This window comes from Erythrolamprus reginae, unplaced genomic scaffold, assembly GCF_031021105.1.
Source record: "Erythrolamprus reginae isolate rEryReg1 unplaced genomic scaffold, rEryReg1.hap1 H_50, whole genome shotgun sequence".
Classification (NCBI taxonomy): Eukaryota; Metazoa; Chordata; class Lepidosauria; order Squamata; family Dipsadidae; genus Erythrolamprus; species Erythrolamprus reginae.
In genome coordinates this window covers 233,260-253,428 of record NW_027248507.1, presented here as the reverse complement: position 1 = coordinate 253,428, position 20,169 = coordinate 233,260, and the positions used below count along the sequence as shown (strand labels likewise).

General features: G+C 38.4%; 1 protein-coding gene across 1 annotated transcript in view; it reads left to right on the top strand.

The window, feature by feature from the left end:
* Positions 1-20,169, top strand: part of LOC139155745 (protein RRP5 homolog) — a 40,610-nt gene that overhangs the window by 16,186 nt on the left and 4,255 nt on the right. Inside the window, 18 exon segments of the mRNA XM_070731019.1 lie at positions 827-1,021; positions 1,436-1,606; positions 2,647-2,866; positions 4,330-4,482; positions 4,970-5,085; positions 6,062-6,576; positions 7,922-7,984; positions 9,665-9,764; positions 10,092-10,181; positions 11,300-11,402; positions 12,230-12,407; positions 13,991-14,047; positions 14,218-14,340; positions 15,320-15,442; positions 16,166-16,319; positions 16,398-16,508; positions 17,565-17,702; positions 18,214-18,464. Of these exon segments, the coding sequence (XP_070587120.1) occupies positions 827-1,021; positions 1,436-1,606; positions 2,647-2,866; positions 4,330-4,482; positions 4,970-5,085; positions 6,062-6,576; positions 7,922-7,984; positions 9,665-9,764; positions 10,092-10,181; positions 11,300-11,402; positions 12,230-12,407; positions 13,991-14,047; positions 14,218-14,340; positions 15,320-15,442; positions 16,166-16,319; positions 16,398-16,508; positions 17,565-17,702; positions 18,214-18,464 (2,861 nt within the window).

Here is a 20,169-nt window from a genome sequence, read left to right as displayed (position 1 = left end):
CACAATTCAATTTTGATCCCTTTTCCCACATATCGCTTTAAAGATTAATTTTTTTTTCTCCTGTAAGGAAGCAACAGAGATTGTGGGATTTTGATTAACACAAACAGCTCTAGTATCTTACCATTTTCAGTTCCCTTATTTTCATTTCTTAATTTCCAGCAAAGAAACATGTATACAGGAAATGCTAGAATGCCTCTTTGCTTCGGTAAAAATATAGCAATTAGCTAATGTTGAGCTGCTTGATAAACTAATCTTATAAAATATGAGATTCAGTAAAAATTATTACTGCTCCTAGATATTTATTTTTAAATAGCTGTTGGTTATTTCCATTGGGATTCTGGATAATGTATTACGAGACTGCCTTCTGCCGCACGAATCCCAGCGGGGGCCTTCTCCGGGTCCCGTCAACGAAACAATCTCGTTTGGCGGTGCCCAGGGGAAGAGCCTTCTCTGTGGCGGCCCCGGCCCTCTGGAACCAATTCCCCCCGGAGATTAGAATTGCCCCCACCCTCCTTGCCTTTCGTAAACTCCTTAAAACCCACCTCTGTCATCAAGCATGGGGGAACTGAGACATCTCCCCCTGCCTATGTAGTTCTAGTGCATGATATGACTGTATGTATGTTTTTTATATTGGGGTTCCTTGCTTTTAGATTTTTAAATATATAATTGTTATCTTAGATTTTAATTATTAGATATTGTTTTTGTCACTGTTGTGAGCCGCCCCGAGTCTGTGGAGAGGGGCGGCATACAAATCTAATAAATAATAATAACAACAATCTGAAAATGGTTTAAAACCTTTGATTTTTTTAAAAATTATGCTTTTTAGATTGTAGATGTAAAAATTCTGAACAAGAAAGAAGATGGTCTGCAAGTTGCAATCCTACCTAACAATGTTTCTGCCTGCCTTCCCATGGCACAACTTTCTGATCATGTGTCCAATAGCAGGTTGTGGTGGCACTGGCTCAAGGAAGGTGATGTTCTCCAAAAGATTATATGCCTCCATAACAAAGGAGGTCATATTGTATCCTTTTAATTCTTACCAAGACTTGATTTAATCAATTTCTCACTGCATATTGTGCAATAACATGTATCTAAAGTGGTTTCCTCCAAAGCCTTGTGATTCCCAGGCAAACTTCTGAGTGGATGGAGATAATCGGGTGTTTTTTTTTCCTCCCATGGCATCTGACTTATATTCAATTGGCTGTCTGCATCATGATTTATTTCATACTCCCCCAGTCTCTTTTGTCCTTCAGATGGACCACACTAACTGGGAATTCTGGTTCAGTTAAGACACTAGTTAAAAAAGACTGATCAGTGCAGAAAAGTGCTTTTCACCATAGCACCTTTTCAACTTCTAATACATTAGTACAGTGTTTCCCTGAAAATGTGACATGTCCCCAAATTTCCTTTTTAAATTCCTTAATTCATTATGTAGCTCTTGAGTAGAAAGCCAGCATTGATTTCCTCCATGGAGGATGAACATGTAGTGAAGAGTTTTGCTGATATCCAGCCTGGATTACTGCTTACTGGCTTTGTGAGAAACATCATGCCTTATGGTGTATTTGTGGAGTTTCCCTATGGTTTGACTGGGCTGGCTCCCAAATCGGTAAGACTCGTTTTAGGCTTCATTATAATGATTGCTTTATTCAGGTGCATTTGTTGATACAATTGTAAGTTAAAATGTCTTATGTCATATTATTCTTCATAAAATCATAGAACTGGAAAGAGACCTTGATGTCATCAAATCCAACCTCCCATTTATGCAGAGGCCCATCTGTTAAAGGGAAGCCCACCACATCTTTGGGTTTTTGGTTTGACAGTCAATTCAACTTCCGGAATTGAGACTTTCATTTCAAATGGCTTTGATAATAAAAAATTATGAGTAGAGACAAAGCTTGAATTCTGCAGGCAAGGTTTGCATTCAGGAACCAAAAACAAAGATTGCCAAAATTTCAAAGTATATAAAATTACCTACCTTGGCCTGGAATTATGCAACTTTGATTATCTATTAAATGTAAAGCAAGATTATCTCAGGGACCGCCTTCTGCTGCACGAATCCCAGGTGGGCCTTTTCCGGGTCTCGTCAACTAAACAATGTCGTTTGGCGGGACCCAGGGGAAGAGCCTTCTCTGTGGCGGCCCCAACCCTTTGGAACCAAATCCCTCCAGAGATTAGAATTGCCCCCACCCTCTTTGCCTTTCGTTAGCTTCTTAAAACTCACCTCTGCCATCAGGCATGGGGGAACTGAGATATTCTTTCCCCCTAGGCCTTACAATTTACGCATGGTATGTTTGTATGTATGTTTGGTTTTATAATAAGGGTTTTTTTTAGTTGTTTAGTATTGGATTGTTACATGCTGTTTTTTATCACTGTTGTTAGCCGCCCCGAGTCTGCGGAGAGGGGCGGCATACAAATCCAATAAATAAATAAATAAATAAATAAATAAATAAATAAAATAATAACAAGCATGTGCTATGCTAGTACATACTGAGGAGTAGAAATTAAGTCAAAAGGCATCAGGTAGGAGAAAAATAAATATTGCAGTAACTAGTAAAATTAGCCTTAATCGGCCATTCGGATTGTATTGCTGTCTTCTTAGAGACCTTGGGGTCGCTGCTGATATAATTGTATCCTGTCTCCTTGTAGGCAATGAGTGACAAGTTTGTGACAGACACCAAAGACCATTTTGTGGTAGGTCAGACTGTACTTGCCATGGTGACCAGTGTTGATGAGGAGAAGCAGCGCATCTTGCTGTCCCTGAAGATGTCTGAATGCTCTGTTGAGGGGTCCGTTCCTGAGAGCTTCGTCCTACTGGAACAATACTTTAATGAACTGCAGGAGATTATGACCTTCATGAGTGACAGAGGTAAGAGTGTTTGGGAATACAAAGGCAGCACGTAAAGTCTTATGTCTGCACTTGCTATTACAGTGGCTGCATTATGAAGCTATCCTACATATTTTTTTTAAAAAAGAATACAAATTGAAAAACCAGGATTTTGTTTCAAATAAAGGTTGCCTGATTACTTTGTCCCTCCATTTATATATACAGTGATCCCTCGAGTTTCGCGATCTCGAGTATTGCGAAACGCTATATCGTGAGTTTTCAACCCGGAAGTAAACTCCACCATCTGCGCATGCGTGCCCTTCCACGCATGCGTAGATGGTGGAGTTTCCCCGCCGGGCAGAGGCTTCCCTGGGTCTTCCCCCTCTTGCCCCGGTAAGACAGCGGCGGCGCGAGCAACGGCGTGGGCGGGCGGGCGGCACGCGCGCGGGAAACCCCAGCTCCGCTTCCCAGCTGGGAAGCGGCCCCAGCAACGGCGTGGGTGGGCGGGCGGCGCGCGCGCGCTTCGGGACACCCCAGCTCCGCTTCCCAGATGGGAAGCGGAGCTGGCAACGGCGGGCAAAGGGCGGGCGGCGGTGGAAGTAAAAACACCATCTGCGCATGCGCAGGTGGTGTTTTTACTTCCGCACCGCTACTTCGCGAAAAATCGATCATCGCGAGGGGTCCTGGAACGGAACCCTCGCGATGATCGAGGGATCACTGTATAGAGAGATTCAATTTGGCAATTTCTGTTTGCATTTACAATGGATTTTGACAAATCATAAAAAAAGAAAATATTTCAGTTAATCTTTTGCATTTATCTCCATAATAAGTTAAACACAAGAAGCCAAAAGGATTAATCACTTTAACAGATATGTAAGATATGGAATTAATGAGTAGTGATTTAAGGTATAGGTTATTTTATTGTAATGTTTTAATATTGGATGGAAAAAAAGTATATGAGAGGTCTAAGAATATATAAGATATATCGATAAGTTTGTAGAGTCCTCTAGAGATAGAAAGAGATACAAGAGCCTCCATTGAATGACGACAAGAAAGTAAAAAAGAAATAATTTGTATATGTTTGATAAATAAGCACTGATGTTGTTTTTGAAACAATCTATCATTTTTATTGTATGTTGGAGAAAATAAAAAAGCCAAATTTCAAGGGGCTTAAAATGAATCTCTCAGTATTAAGCAACTTGTGATCCACCAGGTGGCGCTGCCTTCACCTTGCATTCTCCCTCGCTGGGTATTAATGCTTTGCCCTTTCATCTCTTACGATACTATCCATATAAGTGCCCCACTGACTACTGTAGGGAGTTAAAGACACTGATTTTTCTTATTCTGGGAGAATTAGCAAGGAATTTTTTTTAGAAGAACTTAATTGCTATGACCTTGAAAAGTTTGTCGAAAGATGAAGATAAAATGTACATTAACTTTATACACTTTCAGAATGAAAAACCAACCTGCAAATAAGATTTAATTCATTTTCTCCTTATCGGCAGATGATTCCAGTGTGGCTAAGAAACTCTCCAAATTAAAAGTGGGGCAGAAGCTAGACTTGGTAGTTACCGAAGTTAAGGCCGACGGTTCAGCAGTTTTCAGTGGTCCATGTGTTTCTGATTTGACTGTAATAGCCATTCACAGCCAACTTGGAGGTACAATATTTATCCCCCCACCTCTTGTTTGATCCCCTCTATCTTGTATGTTACCTAGAAATGAATCACTGATTACTATATAAATCTTTTCAGAACAAAAGGAATGAGATAATGAGCATACAAGTGATCCAATGAATGTTGGATTTCCCTCCTCTGTGCTACTAAAATTATAGCTCAATTAGATGGCAGCAGTTTTCCAATTTTGGCTGAACTCAAAAAGTTAAGCAGGGATGGACTCATTTAACACTCTGAGTCCACCAGAAAAGCCCAATGAATAGAGAAGGAAATAGAAAAAAAATCCTGAAAAAGGTAATAGCTAACCACTTCTATATTGTTGCAAATAAACTACTTACTGGTATGTTTCTAAATTTACTGGGAATTGAACTTGCTCTTTATGTAGTAAGGTTATAATTGAACTAATTTATTAGGGGACCATTAATTGTTGCTTTCTTTAGCTGAACGGTTAACTTCATTTTTGTCTTTTAAGGCAAAAGTGTTCTTGAAGGTCAAAAGGTAAAAGCTGTAGTTCTCTGTGTTGATCTTCTGAAATCAAAAATCTATGTATCTCTTCGGGAGGAACTGCTGTCTCTCAAAGCCAAGAAGGTATGATATTCTTATTCTTTTTTGTATGGCACTTAACTCTGAAATAGATACTTGCATGAGTAATGATAAAACCATAAAAATGTATTACTCTTAACAGTTACAGATATAGACAAATCTATACAATGGAAGGTTATATATTGATACCTTTAAAAAAGATATAAGATACAAGCAAAAATAAAAAAAATATTGGTTCTTTTCCAGTGATTTTTAACCTTTCTAATGCTGCGACCCCTTAATACAGTTCTTCATGTTGTGGTGACCCCCAACCATAAGTCTAGAGCCAATTCTCCCAACAGCTTTAAGCTGATTGGCAGGAAGGTCATAGGGACACCCCCACTATAAATACCTGATTGGTCGGATTGTAAAAATATGTTCCAAGGTGCCAGAATAGAAGCTTTAGTTCCCAACACCTTGGGAAATTTGTCTTTTCCCATGGTCTTAAGTGACCCCTGTGGAACGGTCATTTGACCCCCACCCCCAAGGGATCCCAACCTGCAGGTTGAGAACCACTGTCATAGAGGGACTTAAAAGTAGTGATTGATTTAAGTTATAGTATTTCACATAACCTTTTGGCACATGTTAGAATAAATCCAACATAGATGCATACCTGTAAATATATTAAGAGCACCCCTTCATTAAAACCTCAATCATTTGTTGTGAGTCTTGGAGAAGATATGACTTTTTAATTGTATCTGTGAATTTGTTAGGACTTTGTAGCATATAACATTTGAAACTTAGGCTACAGAAAAAGATCCGCAAAACATTAAAGATTATTATTTTTAATGTTTGTTGGATCTTTTTAACAGTCTAAAAGTTTCACGTGTTAAATTCCCAGAAATCACTACAAAGTTGTGACATTCCCGAATCTTTTTAAAAGAAGGATAAAACATAAGCTTGAAACAGAGCAAAGCAAATATATTACATGTATTAACAGACTTTTCTTTGGTTTTCTGATTGCAACTTCTATATATTCCAGTTAATCCTGAATTCTCAGCATGAGGCTATTGTACAGCACGTAGCTACAGAGCATGCAGTTGTTTCCTTATTCGGAACAGGTCATCTGATTGCAATCCCTGTGGCTTCTCACTTGAACGATACATACCGATTTGATTCTGAAAAACTGAAGATTGGACAGTTAGTGAAAGTGGTTCTGAAAAGCATAAAGATTGCTGATCATGGGATGGTACTTGCGTTGCAAAGTTCGGGGAAGAAGAAGAATATAATCAGATCACGTCATGCATCGGAGACACTAGAAGATACGTCACTTGCAACCAAACAGTTACCAAGCTCAGGAGACATAATCAGTGGCATTGTGAAGTCTGTCAAACCCACCCATGTCTTAGTGGGATTTAATGATAAGTTGATTGGCTCCATTCATGCATCTCAGATCCTGGATAATGTTACCATAGGCACTTTTCCAACATCATTACTAAAAGTTGGACAGAAGATTACTGCTCGGGTGATTGGGGGCAGAGGTGTTAAAAGTCACAAGTAAGACAACATTTCATATATTTCTTGTATTGTGATTAACAGTTATTTTCATTGTTGCTCAATAGGCTAGCAAGCATAGCATTTCTCATGCATTTGCTGTTTTGTTTTGAATTTTTACTCATAGTTACAGAAAATTTTCTTGTTGAATTTACTTATTAGATTACTTATCTCCTCCATTTTCCTTCAGGAATACACACCTGTCCGTCTCCTAATTATTAACCAGAGCCATGTGACATACCCAGAGCCTTGTAGAAATACTAAAGTTACCTAGTCAGGTACTATGAGTTTGGATTTAAACCCAAGTCTTTTCATGCTTAACCCAGTATTTAAGTGCTATAATCTCTATTTCCATTTAAGTACCACTCATTTCAACCCAGAAGGGTCAGGAAGGCAGCATGTAATTATTCCCTGGTAAAAGAAGTTACATACAATGATTCCCCCACCCCCTTCCTCTCTGTATTAGAATCAGATCTTATATATAATAACATTACTTGGTCCCTTTTGTTTAGAGAAAACTCCTTGGCTGTTTATAAACTCATAGTCGGAGTGTCTTTTTAGGAGCAAGCAGAAATAAGTATTGAAAATCTGTCAATGTGATCACAATCAATTGCCATGAACAATACTTGCAAAGCTTCAGTCGGCTTTTTAAATTTAAATGTGCTTTTCTATATTTATGCTTTATATATTGTAGAAATGTTTAAGAAACATATCTTTATTGTTTCAAATGTATCAACTAAGTTAAAAACTTTGAGATTTATCAAAGAAAGAAATCTGAAATGTTTGTATTGTAATGAATTTTTTTGAGATCCAAGGCCCTATGAGCCAATTTGGTGTACTAGTTAAGGTAGTAGGCTAGAAACTGGGAGAACATGAGTTCTAGTTCCTCCTCAGCTGGGTGATTTTGCACCAGTTACACTCTGTCAACCCTACTTAGGAAAGAGGCAGTGGCAAACTACTTGCAAAAATCTTGCCAAAAAACTGCAGGAACAGTCTTACAATGTACGTTATGTATGTTTCTGCAACCTGGAGAATGACTATCAATGTGTTGGACAGATATTGGAGATGAACAAATTTTATATAATTGAAGAACAGTTTTCCTCCTGGAGAAAAATCAGTGTTTCAGATAGGCACAAGTATAGGAATTTCTTAAGTTGTTTATATTTTTCTTTTATGCCTTGCAATTGGTGTATTTTCCCTTTTACTTGAAATGAAAATGATAAATCTAATCTAACATTAACAGGTGAAAAACTATTGGATGGTGTATTACATTACATGAATGCATTTGCTGTTCTATTTTTCATAATTCCAAATGATATTCAAATGGCCATATACTCTTGATTTACAGATATTTACCCATCACCCACGCTGTCTTCACCCAAACATTCCTGGAGCTCAGTATCCGACCAAGGTAAGGAAATCTTTCAATACAGAGCTTAGGCATTAAGATGAAGCCTCAGAACATATTTAAAATATAATCCACGCTGTAAATTTTCCTTTCTAGCCATTATTCATAGATTACGGTTGTCCTATTTGAATCTGAACAAGTATTTCTAAATAATACAGAATGTTAGATGAGAATTAAATGAATTTGTAATACAGGTAGTCCTAGACTTACAACAGTTCATTTAGTGACCATTCAAAGTTGCATTGGCACTGAAAAAAGTGACTCACGACCATTTTTCAGACTTACAACCTTTGTACCATCCCAACGATCACGTGATCAAACAGATGCTTGGCTTTTGGTTCATACTTATGACTGTTGCTGTTTACCAAGGTCACGTGATCACGTTTTGCAACCTTTTCATAAGCAAAATCAGTGGAGAAACCATGTTCACTTAAGAACCGTGTTACCAATTTATCAGCGGCAGTGATTCACTTAGCAACTGTGGCAAGAAAGTGAACAAAATGTGGCAAGGTATAACAAGCAGGAAGAGGGAGATTATGATCCCGCTATATAGAGTGCTGGTGAGACCACATTTGGAATACTGTGTTCAGTTCTGGAGACCTCACCTACAAAAAGATATGGACAAAATTGAACGGGTCCAAAGACGGGCTACAAGAATGGTGGAAGGTCTTCAGCATAAAACGTATCAGGAAAGACTTAATGAACTCAATTTGTATAGTCTGGAGGACAGAAGAAAAAGGGGGGACATGATCGAAACATTTAAATATGTTAAAAGGTTAAATAAGGTTCAGGAGGGAAGTGTTTTTAATAGGAAAGTGAACACAAGAACAAGGGGACACAATCTGAAGTTAGTTGGGGGAAAGATCAAAAGCAACATGAGAAAATATTATTTTACTGAAAGAGTAGTAGATCCTTGGAACAAACTTCCAGCAGACGTGGTTGGTAAATCCACAGTAACTGAATTTAAACATGCATGGGATAAACATATATCCATGTTAAGATAAAATACAGGATATAGTATAAGGGCAGACTAGATGGACCATGAGGTCTTTTTCTGCTGTCAGACTTCTATGTTTCTATGTTTCTAAAATTCACTTAAGTATCTTAACAAAAATTTTGAGTTGTAAGTTGAAGACTACCTTCATGTGTCTTAGGATTTTGAGACACATGTGGCTTTGCAGCTGCTTGTTCCTAAATATGAACTAGAACAGTGGTGGTGAAACTATGGCATGGGTGACACAGGTGGCATGCAGACTCATATCTGCTGGCACAAGAGCCATTGTCCTAACTCATCTCCACCTTGTATGTGTGTGCCAGCCAGCTAATTTATGGCTCGCACAGAGGTTCTGGAAGCCAGCCTACGGGGGGATTGGGGAGTGTATTTTTACCCACCCCTGGCTCCAGGGAAGCCTTTGGAGCCTGGGGAGAGTGAAACAGGCCATTTCTGGCCTCGAGAGGGCCTCAAGGGGATGGGGGAAGCTGTTTTCACCCTCCCGAGGCATTGAATTATGGGTGTGGGTACTCGCACATGCGCAACAGCATGCAGACACGCTCTTTCTGCACCCAAGGAAAAAAAGGTTCGCCATCACTGAACCAGAAGATACTTGGCAGAAAAGGGAAAAATCAGAATGCCAAAGTAGAATGCCTGGGCATAATAATTCTTTTCCTTTTTCTCACAATCAGTGACCTGAAAGAGAAAAACAAAGCAGCCTTGGATGCTGAAGATGACAGTCCAGAAGAACCACTGAAACCTGGGCAGACAGTGACATGCTATGTTAAGAATGTGAGATTTAGAATTTTTCAACATCTGTATACTGGAGTCCCCCCCCTTTTTTTTCCTTTTTAACTTTTGAGTAAAATACAATGACCATAAATTGTATGGTTAATTTTTTTTTAAATGAATCTTTTCTTCCAAAATTATTACTTTGAAGAATTAGGAGTTATGAGTTTTACCTTTTACTTTGTTTTATGTGCTTATGTGTATGAGATTAAGTGCAGACAATGCTGACATTCTCAAAAGAGTTTTAGAACCTGTTGTTGGAAGTTACATTGAAGAATGATCTGTCTTTTTCCAATGAAATATTGAAGTGTGCATTGTATATTTTCTCAGTACAATGAGTTTAAGAAACGTCTGGAGGTGGAGATCACTCCCACCATCCGAGGGAGAGTTGTGCAGCTGCTGCTTTCTTCGAATCCCAAGGTAAGGGATTGCTGAGAAACAAGAGGTTCAATATCCTTAAGCACATTTTATGAGGCTACTATGAAAATTTAACAATTGGCGAGAGACAATGTCTTTAAAATATTTTACATCAACCTTACATCTTGGTATTTTATGTCCGGATTATAATTCTGTTCCTATTTCTGTCCTATTAAAAGTTTTAGAGGTTAGCAATGTTAATCTGATAAAATCTAATCAGATTCCATAAAATCCCCACAATATGCATAACTTAAATGGTGGTTTTGGTACTATCATTTAATGAAATCACCACTAGAGGCATAGAGTTGCTCCATCAACCTTGAATGAGCATTTAGTATAGCGAATCTTTTGCCAAGGAAGTATATGAAATAATTTATATTTATAAATCCCTTTCCCATTAGCAGGGCAAACCACTCAGCATGAGTTAATTTAGTCCTATGGATGACTCTTTGGAGTTAATCTAAGTATTTGGTGACTGTTGAATATCAGTATGCACTTTTTTTGACACCACCCCTCTCCACTGAATCAATTCACACATACTTAGACTTATATACCATTTCATAATGCTTTACAAACCCCCACCCACCCAAGTGGTTTACAGAGACAATATATTATCCCCAACAATCTGGGTCCTAATTTTACCAGCCTCAGAAGGATGGAAAGCTGAGTCAACCTTGAGCCAATGAGAATCAAACTGATGCAGTGAGCAGTAAGTTAGCCTGCAGTGCTGTATTCTAACCATTGGGTCACCACAGGTTTTTTTTATGTTTCTACTCTAGTTGTGCCATCTTCTGTGAATTCTGCATTCTTACATGGCCTACAGTCTTCCTATAAAGGGGTTGTTCCATTCTTTGAGAATTAAGGACCCAAAGTAGACACCTGAAGCTTTTGTTTGGTTATTCATATGAAAAACTTTGAAGCCTATGCTTAGGTTTAACTTCAGTATTGTGTCTCATGATAGCTCCTGTAATAGCACAAAATGTTTTTCAGGAATTAACCATATATATAAAATTACATGTTTGTTGTATAATTACATGCTTATCGCTTGAAAACTGGGCATTTTTTTGTAAGTATTGTGAGTACTCTTTGATAGTCATCTCTCTCTCTATATTTTTCTAAAGGATATAAAAAATGCCAGGAAATGCTTCAAAAAAGGACAGGCATTGATGGCAACAGTGACAGATTGTGATACTTCTGGAACCAAACTCGCTCTGTCTCTAACAGGTATACTTAAATAGTGATCAGTGCATTAAAATCAGATAAATAGTTCCAAATTACAATAACTAGGTATGGTGTCTGGAGCCAGGAAAAAGCTGCCGAGTCCATTTACAGTGTTCCCTTGATTTTCGCGGGTTTGAACTTCGCGATAGCCTATACCACGGTTTTAAAAATATATTAATTAAAAAATACTTCACAGGGTTTTTTTCTATACCACATTTTTCCTGCACAATGACATCATACGTCATCGCCAAACTAATAATTTTTGCAAATAAATAACAAAAAAAAATATTTTTAATAAATAATTATGTTTATAAATATCAGGATCACTAAGTGTCTTATTCAATGGTGAGTACCAGTAATAATGGTGAGTAAATGGTTGTTTGGGGAATGGGAAATGGTAATTTAGGGGTTTAAAGTGTTACGGGATGGCTTGGGATACTGTCCATAGCCAAAAATGGTGTATTTACTTCCGCATCTCTACTTCGCGGAAATTCGACTTTCACGGGCGGTCTTGGAATGCATCTTCCGCAAAAATCAAGGGAACACTGTATTGGGAATAAGTGCTACAGAATGTATAGGATTATATTGTATATTTCTTTCTGTTACCAGTAGTTTCATAAAGTCTTTTTGCACACTATGGTAGACCTTCTAGCTAGCACTCATAATTGGGAGTGATGAAACCTTTAGTATTTAAGAGTTGATCTAAACTAAGGCATGCTTGAAAATGAAGACTAGCAATCCGCAAGCTCAAATATCTTAAAGGTATAAGAAAATGTACTCTGAGTACCCGAGTCACAGTTATCTGTAGTGTCTGATCTGGATTTCCTCAGGCAATCATTCATTGGAGAAAGGAACAATTGCACTGGGCGCTGTGAAACGAGTGATTCCCCATGTTGGTGTGCATATTATCCTTCCATTTGGGAAGATTGGCAAAGCCAGTCTTTTCCACCTAGATGATTCATACACAGAACAACCGTTTAAAGACTTCGGTGTTGGAAAAATTGTCAGGTAAGAGCCTTCTGCGAAAGCTTTAAATAACTGAAGGCAATGCTCTTTAACAATGATCTTATTTTCTGATTATTCCTTATTTTTAGCATGGAAATTTTATATTGCATTTTGGCTTGTGAAATACATCAGTGCAATAGACCAATGCCAAACCAGTTCACCTTGAGATGTTTTGTGTGCTGGTTGCTTAGAGCAGTCTTCTCCAACCTGATGCCTTTCGTTCTGTTATAAGCTTAATAGATGCAACCAGCAATGTCTTTGAAGCCTGGGGATTATACTGCTCAAAAAAATAAAGGGAACATTTAAACAACACAATATAACTCCAAGTAAATCAAACTGTCCGCTTAGGAAGCAATACTGCTTGACAATAAATTTCACATGTTATCAGCACATTCAACTTTGTACAGAACAAAGTATTCAATGGGAATAGGATGTGTTTTTTGAATGTTACCTTTATTTTTTTGAGCAGTGTATATGGAATATAAGGATGCCAAGTTGTTACAAACCTACATTTTGAATTCTCTTTTTCAGATCATTGCTTTTTTTAAGCTACTTTGAAAACATTATCTTTTGTTTTGACTTGCCATTATATCAAGATAGATCCTTTACTCAGGAATAATTTTAGAAAATAATTCTTTTATTTTAAACACCCTGTGCTCCACTGGAAAAAAAAAACCCCATCAAGGTGGATGACTATAAAAGAGAAGGGTGAAAGCATCAATTCACAAATTATTAGAATGACAATAAAAATAGTAACATCAATTTCATCTGATTTTAAAAATATATATTTTAAAAAACTAATTTTGAAAAGTTCAGTAAAAGAATAAGAAGATAAATCTCTCCTCGAAGCATTTTCCAAAACTTAGATGCATTCTTAAGAAAATTCCGCTTCACAGTCCCAACCAGCTGGATTTCTAGGGATTCTTGGTGGTGCAGTGGTTAGAGTACAGTACTTCAAGCTGCTTCTGCTAATTACCGGCTGCCAGCAGTTTGGCAGATCGAATCTCAGTAGGCTCAATGTTGACTCAGCCTTCCATCCTTCCAAGGTTGGTAAAATGAGGAGCCAGATTGTTGGGGGCAAGATGATTACTCTCTGTAAACCGCTTAGAGAAGGCTGTAAAGCACTGTGAAGTGGTATAGTCCTTTAGGATTGGGTGGCATAGAAGTCGATTAAATACATATAAGTCTAAATTCTATTGCTATACTAAGAAATATAAGAGGGGTTCTTTGATGATTATTGCAATAGGCAAAACAGCTTGAATTAGAAAATGTGATACTTCAACCACCCCAAATCTAAACCCTTCCGAGTTTTGATATCATCCTTGAATTTCCTGAAAAGAAACAAATCCATACTAGAGCTTGAGTTTTAGTAAAGGCATTGCATGATCCTTTAGACAACATTTGATAATTTTGTCACTTTATTCTGAACCATGTCTTCCATATACCTCCCAATGTCAATATTCAATAACTACAGTGTTTTGGGATGCTCCAACATGATACATCTAAGACATGTATAGTGTAAGCAACTTTTTCTTTTAGTTGACATAATCACATCTGAAGTTACTTCCCCCCTCTCTTCTATATAGATGTTATATACTTTCCATTGAAGACAATGCTGTGAAAGTATCCCTCCGACCATCCAGGTAAGGAAATACTGCCTCATTTACCATCAGAAGAAAAACCTGTTCTTAGTCCTAGTGCAATTCCATTATATTATTAATGTGCATTTAGAGAAGAGTATGGGATATGTCGTTCCAATTTATTTTGCCTATGCAGGAAGAAGGCACTTTACTCATTTTCCTGTTCATTTTAGGATAAATCCTAAAGCCCATCATAAAGTTGAAGATCCTGAAATTGCTTCCCTTGATGACATTCAGAACGATCAACTCATCAGAGGCTATGTCAAATGCATTACAGCATCAGGAATTTCTTTGGGGTGAGTTTTGTTCGTGATCATAAAAGCAAATAGAGATATTATTTCACTTCTGTGTATACCTCCTGTTTATGTATGTGTCTCTTTGAATCTTATCAATATAATTAATATGCAGATATATTCCTTAAATTAGGCAAATATTTACCATCTCTTTTTGGAGAAAATTATTTGTGCTTGAAAAAACACTGTTCCTTCTACCCCACACAGCAACTAGAGAAATATAGATTTACATCCTTTGAATAGATAGCAACCCCCATACAAGTGTGGCTTCTGTATTCTGGTTATGGCCATGGTCTTGTAATTTTTTTAGCCATATAGAAACATAGAAGACTGACGGCAGAAAAAGACCTCATAATCCATCTAGTCTGCCCTTATACTATTTCCTGTATTTTATCTTAGGATGTATATATGTTTATCCCAGGCATGTTTAAATTCAGTTACTGTGGATTTATCAACCACGTCTGCTGGAAGTTTGTTCCAAGGATCTGCTACTCTTTCAGTAAAATAATATTTTCTCATGTTGCTTTTGATTTCCACCCCAACTAACTTCAGATTGTGTCCCCTTGTTCTTGTGTTCACTTTCCTATCAAAAACACTTCCCTCCTGAACCTTATTTAACCCTTTAACATATTTAAATGTTTCGATCATGTCCCCCCTTTTCCTTCTGTCCTCCAGACTATACAGATTGAGTTCATGAAGTCTTTCCTGATACGTTTTATGCTGAAGACCTTCCACCATTCTTGTAGCCCATCTTTGGACCCGTTCAATTTTGTCAATATCTCTTTGTAGGTGAGGTCTCCAGAACTGAACACAGTATTCCAAATGTGGTCTCACCAGCACTCTATACAGCGGGATCACAATCTCCCTCTTCCTGCTTGTTATACCTCTAGCTATGCAGCCAAGCATCCTAGGCACCATTTCAAAGTGTGTGTTTTACCTTTTGAAGTGCACTTGAAGATGTTACGGTCTTCTTTCTTGACAGGTTGTCTGATTCAGTTGTGGGTCACATTTCCCTTCAATATGTCACCCCATTCTTTGTGCCAGATCAGTCGCTCTGTATGAAGTACATGCATACAGATCAGCTTCTCATTGCCAAAGTTCTCAGGTGAGTAGGATGTTTCCCCAAAATTCCAGTTCCTTTGAGATGGCAAAATGAATGGGAGGCCTTGCGGGCAGTGAAATGTATGATTAAGAGAGGGTGTGTCACTATGTTGAATTGTGTATGTATTTTACTTGATGTTAATCATTTTATTAAGTGATCATATTACTACTTTACTGAAATGGTGTGAAGCTGAACAGATTAAAAACAGAAATCATTTTGTACATTTAAGAGGATCAGTGATGGCGAACATATGGCATGGGTGCCGCAGGTGGCACGCAGAACCATATCTGCTAATACGTGAGCTGTTGCCCTAGCCTAGTTCCAACGTGCATGTAAGTGCCAGCCAGCTGATTTTTGGCTCAGACAGAGGGAGGGTGTTTTGACTTCCAGAGAACCTCCGGAGAGGATGGGGGAGGATGTTTTTTCCCTCCGCCGGCTCCAGGGAAGCCTTTGGAGCCTAGGAAGGGCAAAACATGTGCCTATTGGCCCCACCAGAAGTTGGGAAACAGGCCGTTTCCAGCCTCCAGGGAGCCCCGAGGGATGGAGGAAGCTGTTTTCACCCACCCCAGACATTGAATTATGGGTGTGGGAACTTGCGCATGCGTGATAGCACTCGCCCACACTTTTTTGGCACCCGAAGGAAAAAAGGTTCACCATCACTGCTATAGACTAATTCTGCCGGTTCTTCTTTCTCCTATAATTTCCTATCTTCTAATCATTCTGCAGCATAAACAGACGAGAGAACCTTGTGCAGCTCTCTCTCCTTCCTGAAGACACAGGGAAGCCAAGCATTATTCCATGTGATGAAAAGCCGTGTAGTGAAATGGATACCCCCTCCCAGAAATCAAGAAATCAAAGGAAGCGCTCTGGAAGCGAGAAGGTACCTATCTATTTTGGGCTTGATTAGGAAATATTTTTAAAACCATTGTTTTAACACTTTCTTTTCTTTCAATGGCAGGAAGAAATGCCAGCAAAAAAGAGAGCTTATTGTACTGAGGACGGTGATAGTGGTGTTGAGGTTTATTACCGGGAGGAAGAGGAGAAGGAAAAGAAGCAAAAGAAGTCTAAGGTAAAAGGCTGCGAGAAAGGGATAGGTCAGTGATGGCGAACTTTTTTCTGGTTGCATGCCAAAAGTGTGTGTCTTGTCATGCGATAGTGCACATGCATGCCAGCACCTGCATTGCAATTCGTGCATGGGCACACACATCCTACGCTCCCCGTCGGCACCTCCTCTTTCTGGCTCTGAGGGTCAAGGAGGCACGCCGGAACCCAAAAGAGGTAAAGAAGCACAGCTGCCAGCCAGGCTGGGGCTTCCCTGTCTCCCTGCCCAAGAGGTCTCCTGCTGCGACTCCAAGCCTTTGGCGGGAGGGAAAGAAGCGGCAGCCCTCTGTTCCTGCTGCCCCCACTCCTTACGCCTGGCAGTGGTAGTTCTCACACTGCCATTTCCCTGGTGGCTGCAGGAATAGCAGGCTGGGGTTTCCCTCCCTCCACGTTGGTGGATTCTCCTTCTCCTGACTGCAAGTGGTGAGGGGGTATGCCAGAACCCAGAAGAGGGGAAAGAGCAGACTGCCAGCCAGGCTGGGGCTTCCCTGTCTCCCCACCCAAGAGGGCTTCCTCTGCACCCCCAAGCCTCTGGTGGGGAGGGAGAGAAGCTTCAGACCTCTGTTCCTGCCACCACCACATCTGTTGCCCGATGGCAGCGGTTTTCATACTGTGGTTTCCCCGTTGGGCCATTTTTTGTCATCCCCAGGCTTCAAGAAGTCTTCCTGAACCCTGGGGACAGCGAAAAACAGCCCAATGGCCCAACCAGAGGTTTGTTTTTGAACTTCCAGTTAGCTCCTTTTTTTGCCTTCCTCAGGGTTCAGGAGGTTTTCCTGAAGACTATGGAGAGCAAAAAAAAAAGGCGGGAAAAAGGGCCAAAAATCAGCTGGCCAGCACACGCATGCACACTGGACCTGACATAGGGCAACGCCTTGTGGGCATCAGATATGACTCCATATGTCAGGTATGGCGCACATGCCACAATTTCGCTGTCACTGGGCTAGGTCTTTCAACATAGTGGAAACCATATTTTTGTACTGAGTGGGATGGTTGATGTGAGTATATATTTCTGCTTGTTTATTAGCAGGGAAAAGAAGTTCCACGACTGAAAGTTTCAACCAGCTTTATGTGGGAGGAAGGCTTAAATGTGCTGGATGGATCTACATTGATTCCAAAGGAGCAGAGCTCAGACAGCGAGGAAGAAAATGATGCTGGATCCACGGTACAATAGCTCTGTATTGTTTGTTCTTAGGATTAATTTTATGCAATGCCAGTTAGTATGTAGTTGTCCTTCAATTAACCTTTCGGTAAAAAAGTCCATCTAGCTAAAGGTGTGTGTCTGTGAGAGAGGGGGGGGTGGAATGTAACTGAAAAGAGGATTTTGTAGGCATAACTATTTTTTAATGTCAGGGTTTTGTCTTGTTTTTACTTTCTTAAAGTGTTGCAGCAATTTTCACAACACTTTAAAAAACCATAAATGATAAAAGGGGACTCTTGTGGCACTACTGGTGATAAAAATAACTTAGAAAGGGACAGAATGTCATCCTTCTGTAACAAAAATAGTAAACTTCTGATTCAGTAGTCTAATTGAGCCTGCAAAGTTACCCTAATGTCCCTAGAAGTGTATCTGGTTCGTGGATACACCCCACTTTGTTTTGTAGTATGTTATCTTGCAGCACTACAGGTTTTTCAGTGGTCAAGGCCTTTCTCTTTCTCCTTTTTCTTTTTTTAAGGCCCAGAAACAAACAAAAAAGAAACAGGAGCTGGAGAAGCAAAAGGCAGAGAAAGAACTCTCCAAGCTGGAAGCTGCCCTGATGGATCCCAAGCGACAGCCGCAGACAGCAGATGACTTTGACCGCTTGGTCCTCAGCAGTCCTGACAGCTCCATCCTTTGGTTGCAATTCATGGCTTTTCATCTCCAAGCTACAGAGATCGAAAAGGCTAGAGCTGTTGCAGAAAGGGCACTAAAAACTATCTCCTTTAGGTGACCTTGTTTTTTTAAAATAAAAGTTTTTTATTTTTATTCCCTTAAAGACATTTTCACATATTTACCATTTCATTTATCCTTTCACTCTTTTACAGAAGGTTAATCCATATATTCTATATTTATCTTTATTAGTTGCTTTTTTACCCTCCTCTCTTCCTATCTCATTCAGCCCTTCCTTTTCTTTCTTCTTCCCTTCCCTTCCTCTTTCTCTTTCTAAACCTGCTTCGCCTTCCCATTTCTCCTTCTCTTCCTTATTTTCCCTCCTGCCTTCTCTCCTAACTCTCTTCTCCCTCTTCTCTTCTTTCCCCTTCCTCCTCCTTCCTTCTTCCTCCTCTCGTCCCTTCCTCCTTCCTTTGCTGTACTTTCTCCATTTTTCTGGGATGGTATTCCAGCAACCTTACATTTTTTCATATTTTTTCCATATATTTTCCTTTAGTCTATTTCTTTTATCTTTGTATGTTTGTTTATTAATATACTTCAATTTTAAAATCCCCCCCTTCCCTGTCTCCTCTGATGTCATATTTGCTTTAAAACTTCCCTATAATATTCTTAACAGTATTTTTGTTATATAGTTACTATCTGTTTATCATTTCATTTTCAATAATATCATTTTCTCTCCTATTTTATCACTATTTTAATTCCAATTTATATATTTTTAATATTAATATATTTTACTTTTCTTATTTCATACATATTAATCATGTTATGATTTCTTTAATCTCTTTTGCATTTCATTACTTTTCCCATACAAAAGATATTTCAAAATTGCATATTTCAATCTTCATCTTTTTCTATAGTTTCATTGCTATACATTATTCATACGTTTATTTTATCATTATTACAATAAACTTTCCATACAAGACATATTTAAAAACTCCATATTTTCAATCTTCCATCTTTTCTATCATGAGACTTACATTCAAAAATCTATTACACGTTTCAATCTATTTTCTTATATTTTTCAATCTTCATCTTAATTTCATTGCTTTATGTTATTTATACATATATTTTATCCTTATTACTGTAAACCAACTAGTCATATCCCATTCATTTCTACATGGTTTGTATCATCAAACTTACTTTCAAAGATATTACTTTTTATATATATATATATAAAATATATCTAAAATTCAAATCTTCATATTTTCTATTATCAAGCATATAAACGTATTGCTACTAATTATACATATACATTTTTATTTTATCCATTTTCTTTTACCCTGCTCAATGTTTTAATTTTCTTTTAATTTTCTTTTTTTGTTGTTGCCTGCCACATTTCTTTTAGCTCCCTCATTTCTATCCTTAACTTCCTTTTTTTGCTAAAATCTCTATCTTTTTCTCCTCTTTTTTTCCTTTTTCTGTTGCCTAATATTGTTTCCCTTTACCCTTTCTTTTTCTTTCGCCTTCTAGCTTTCCTTCCCTTGTTTATCTTTCCCTTAGCAAAGTTTTTTCCCTTCTGCTTTACTATCTTTTTCTCCTTCTGTATTTCAATAATCCCTTTGTTGTATTTTCTTTCTTGTTGCTTGTTTCTTCTGTTTTTTTTTCAATCTTCCAAAGTTCTCCATATTTTCCTCATTTGTCTGAACAGCATTTATTATTTTTTCCATTATTTTATGCAATGATTTTAAGGTTTTCCACATCTTTATTTCCAGATGGTGTCATTTTAACAATAGAGTTTAATCCATATTATATCCAACAAAGG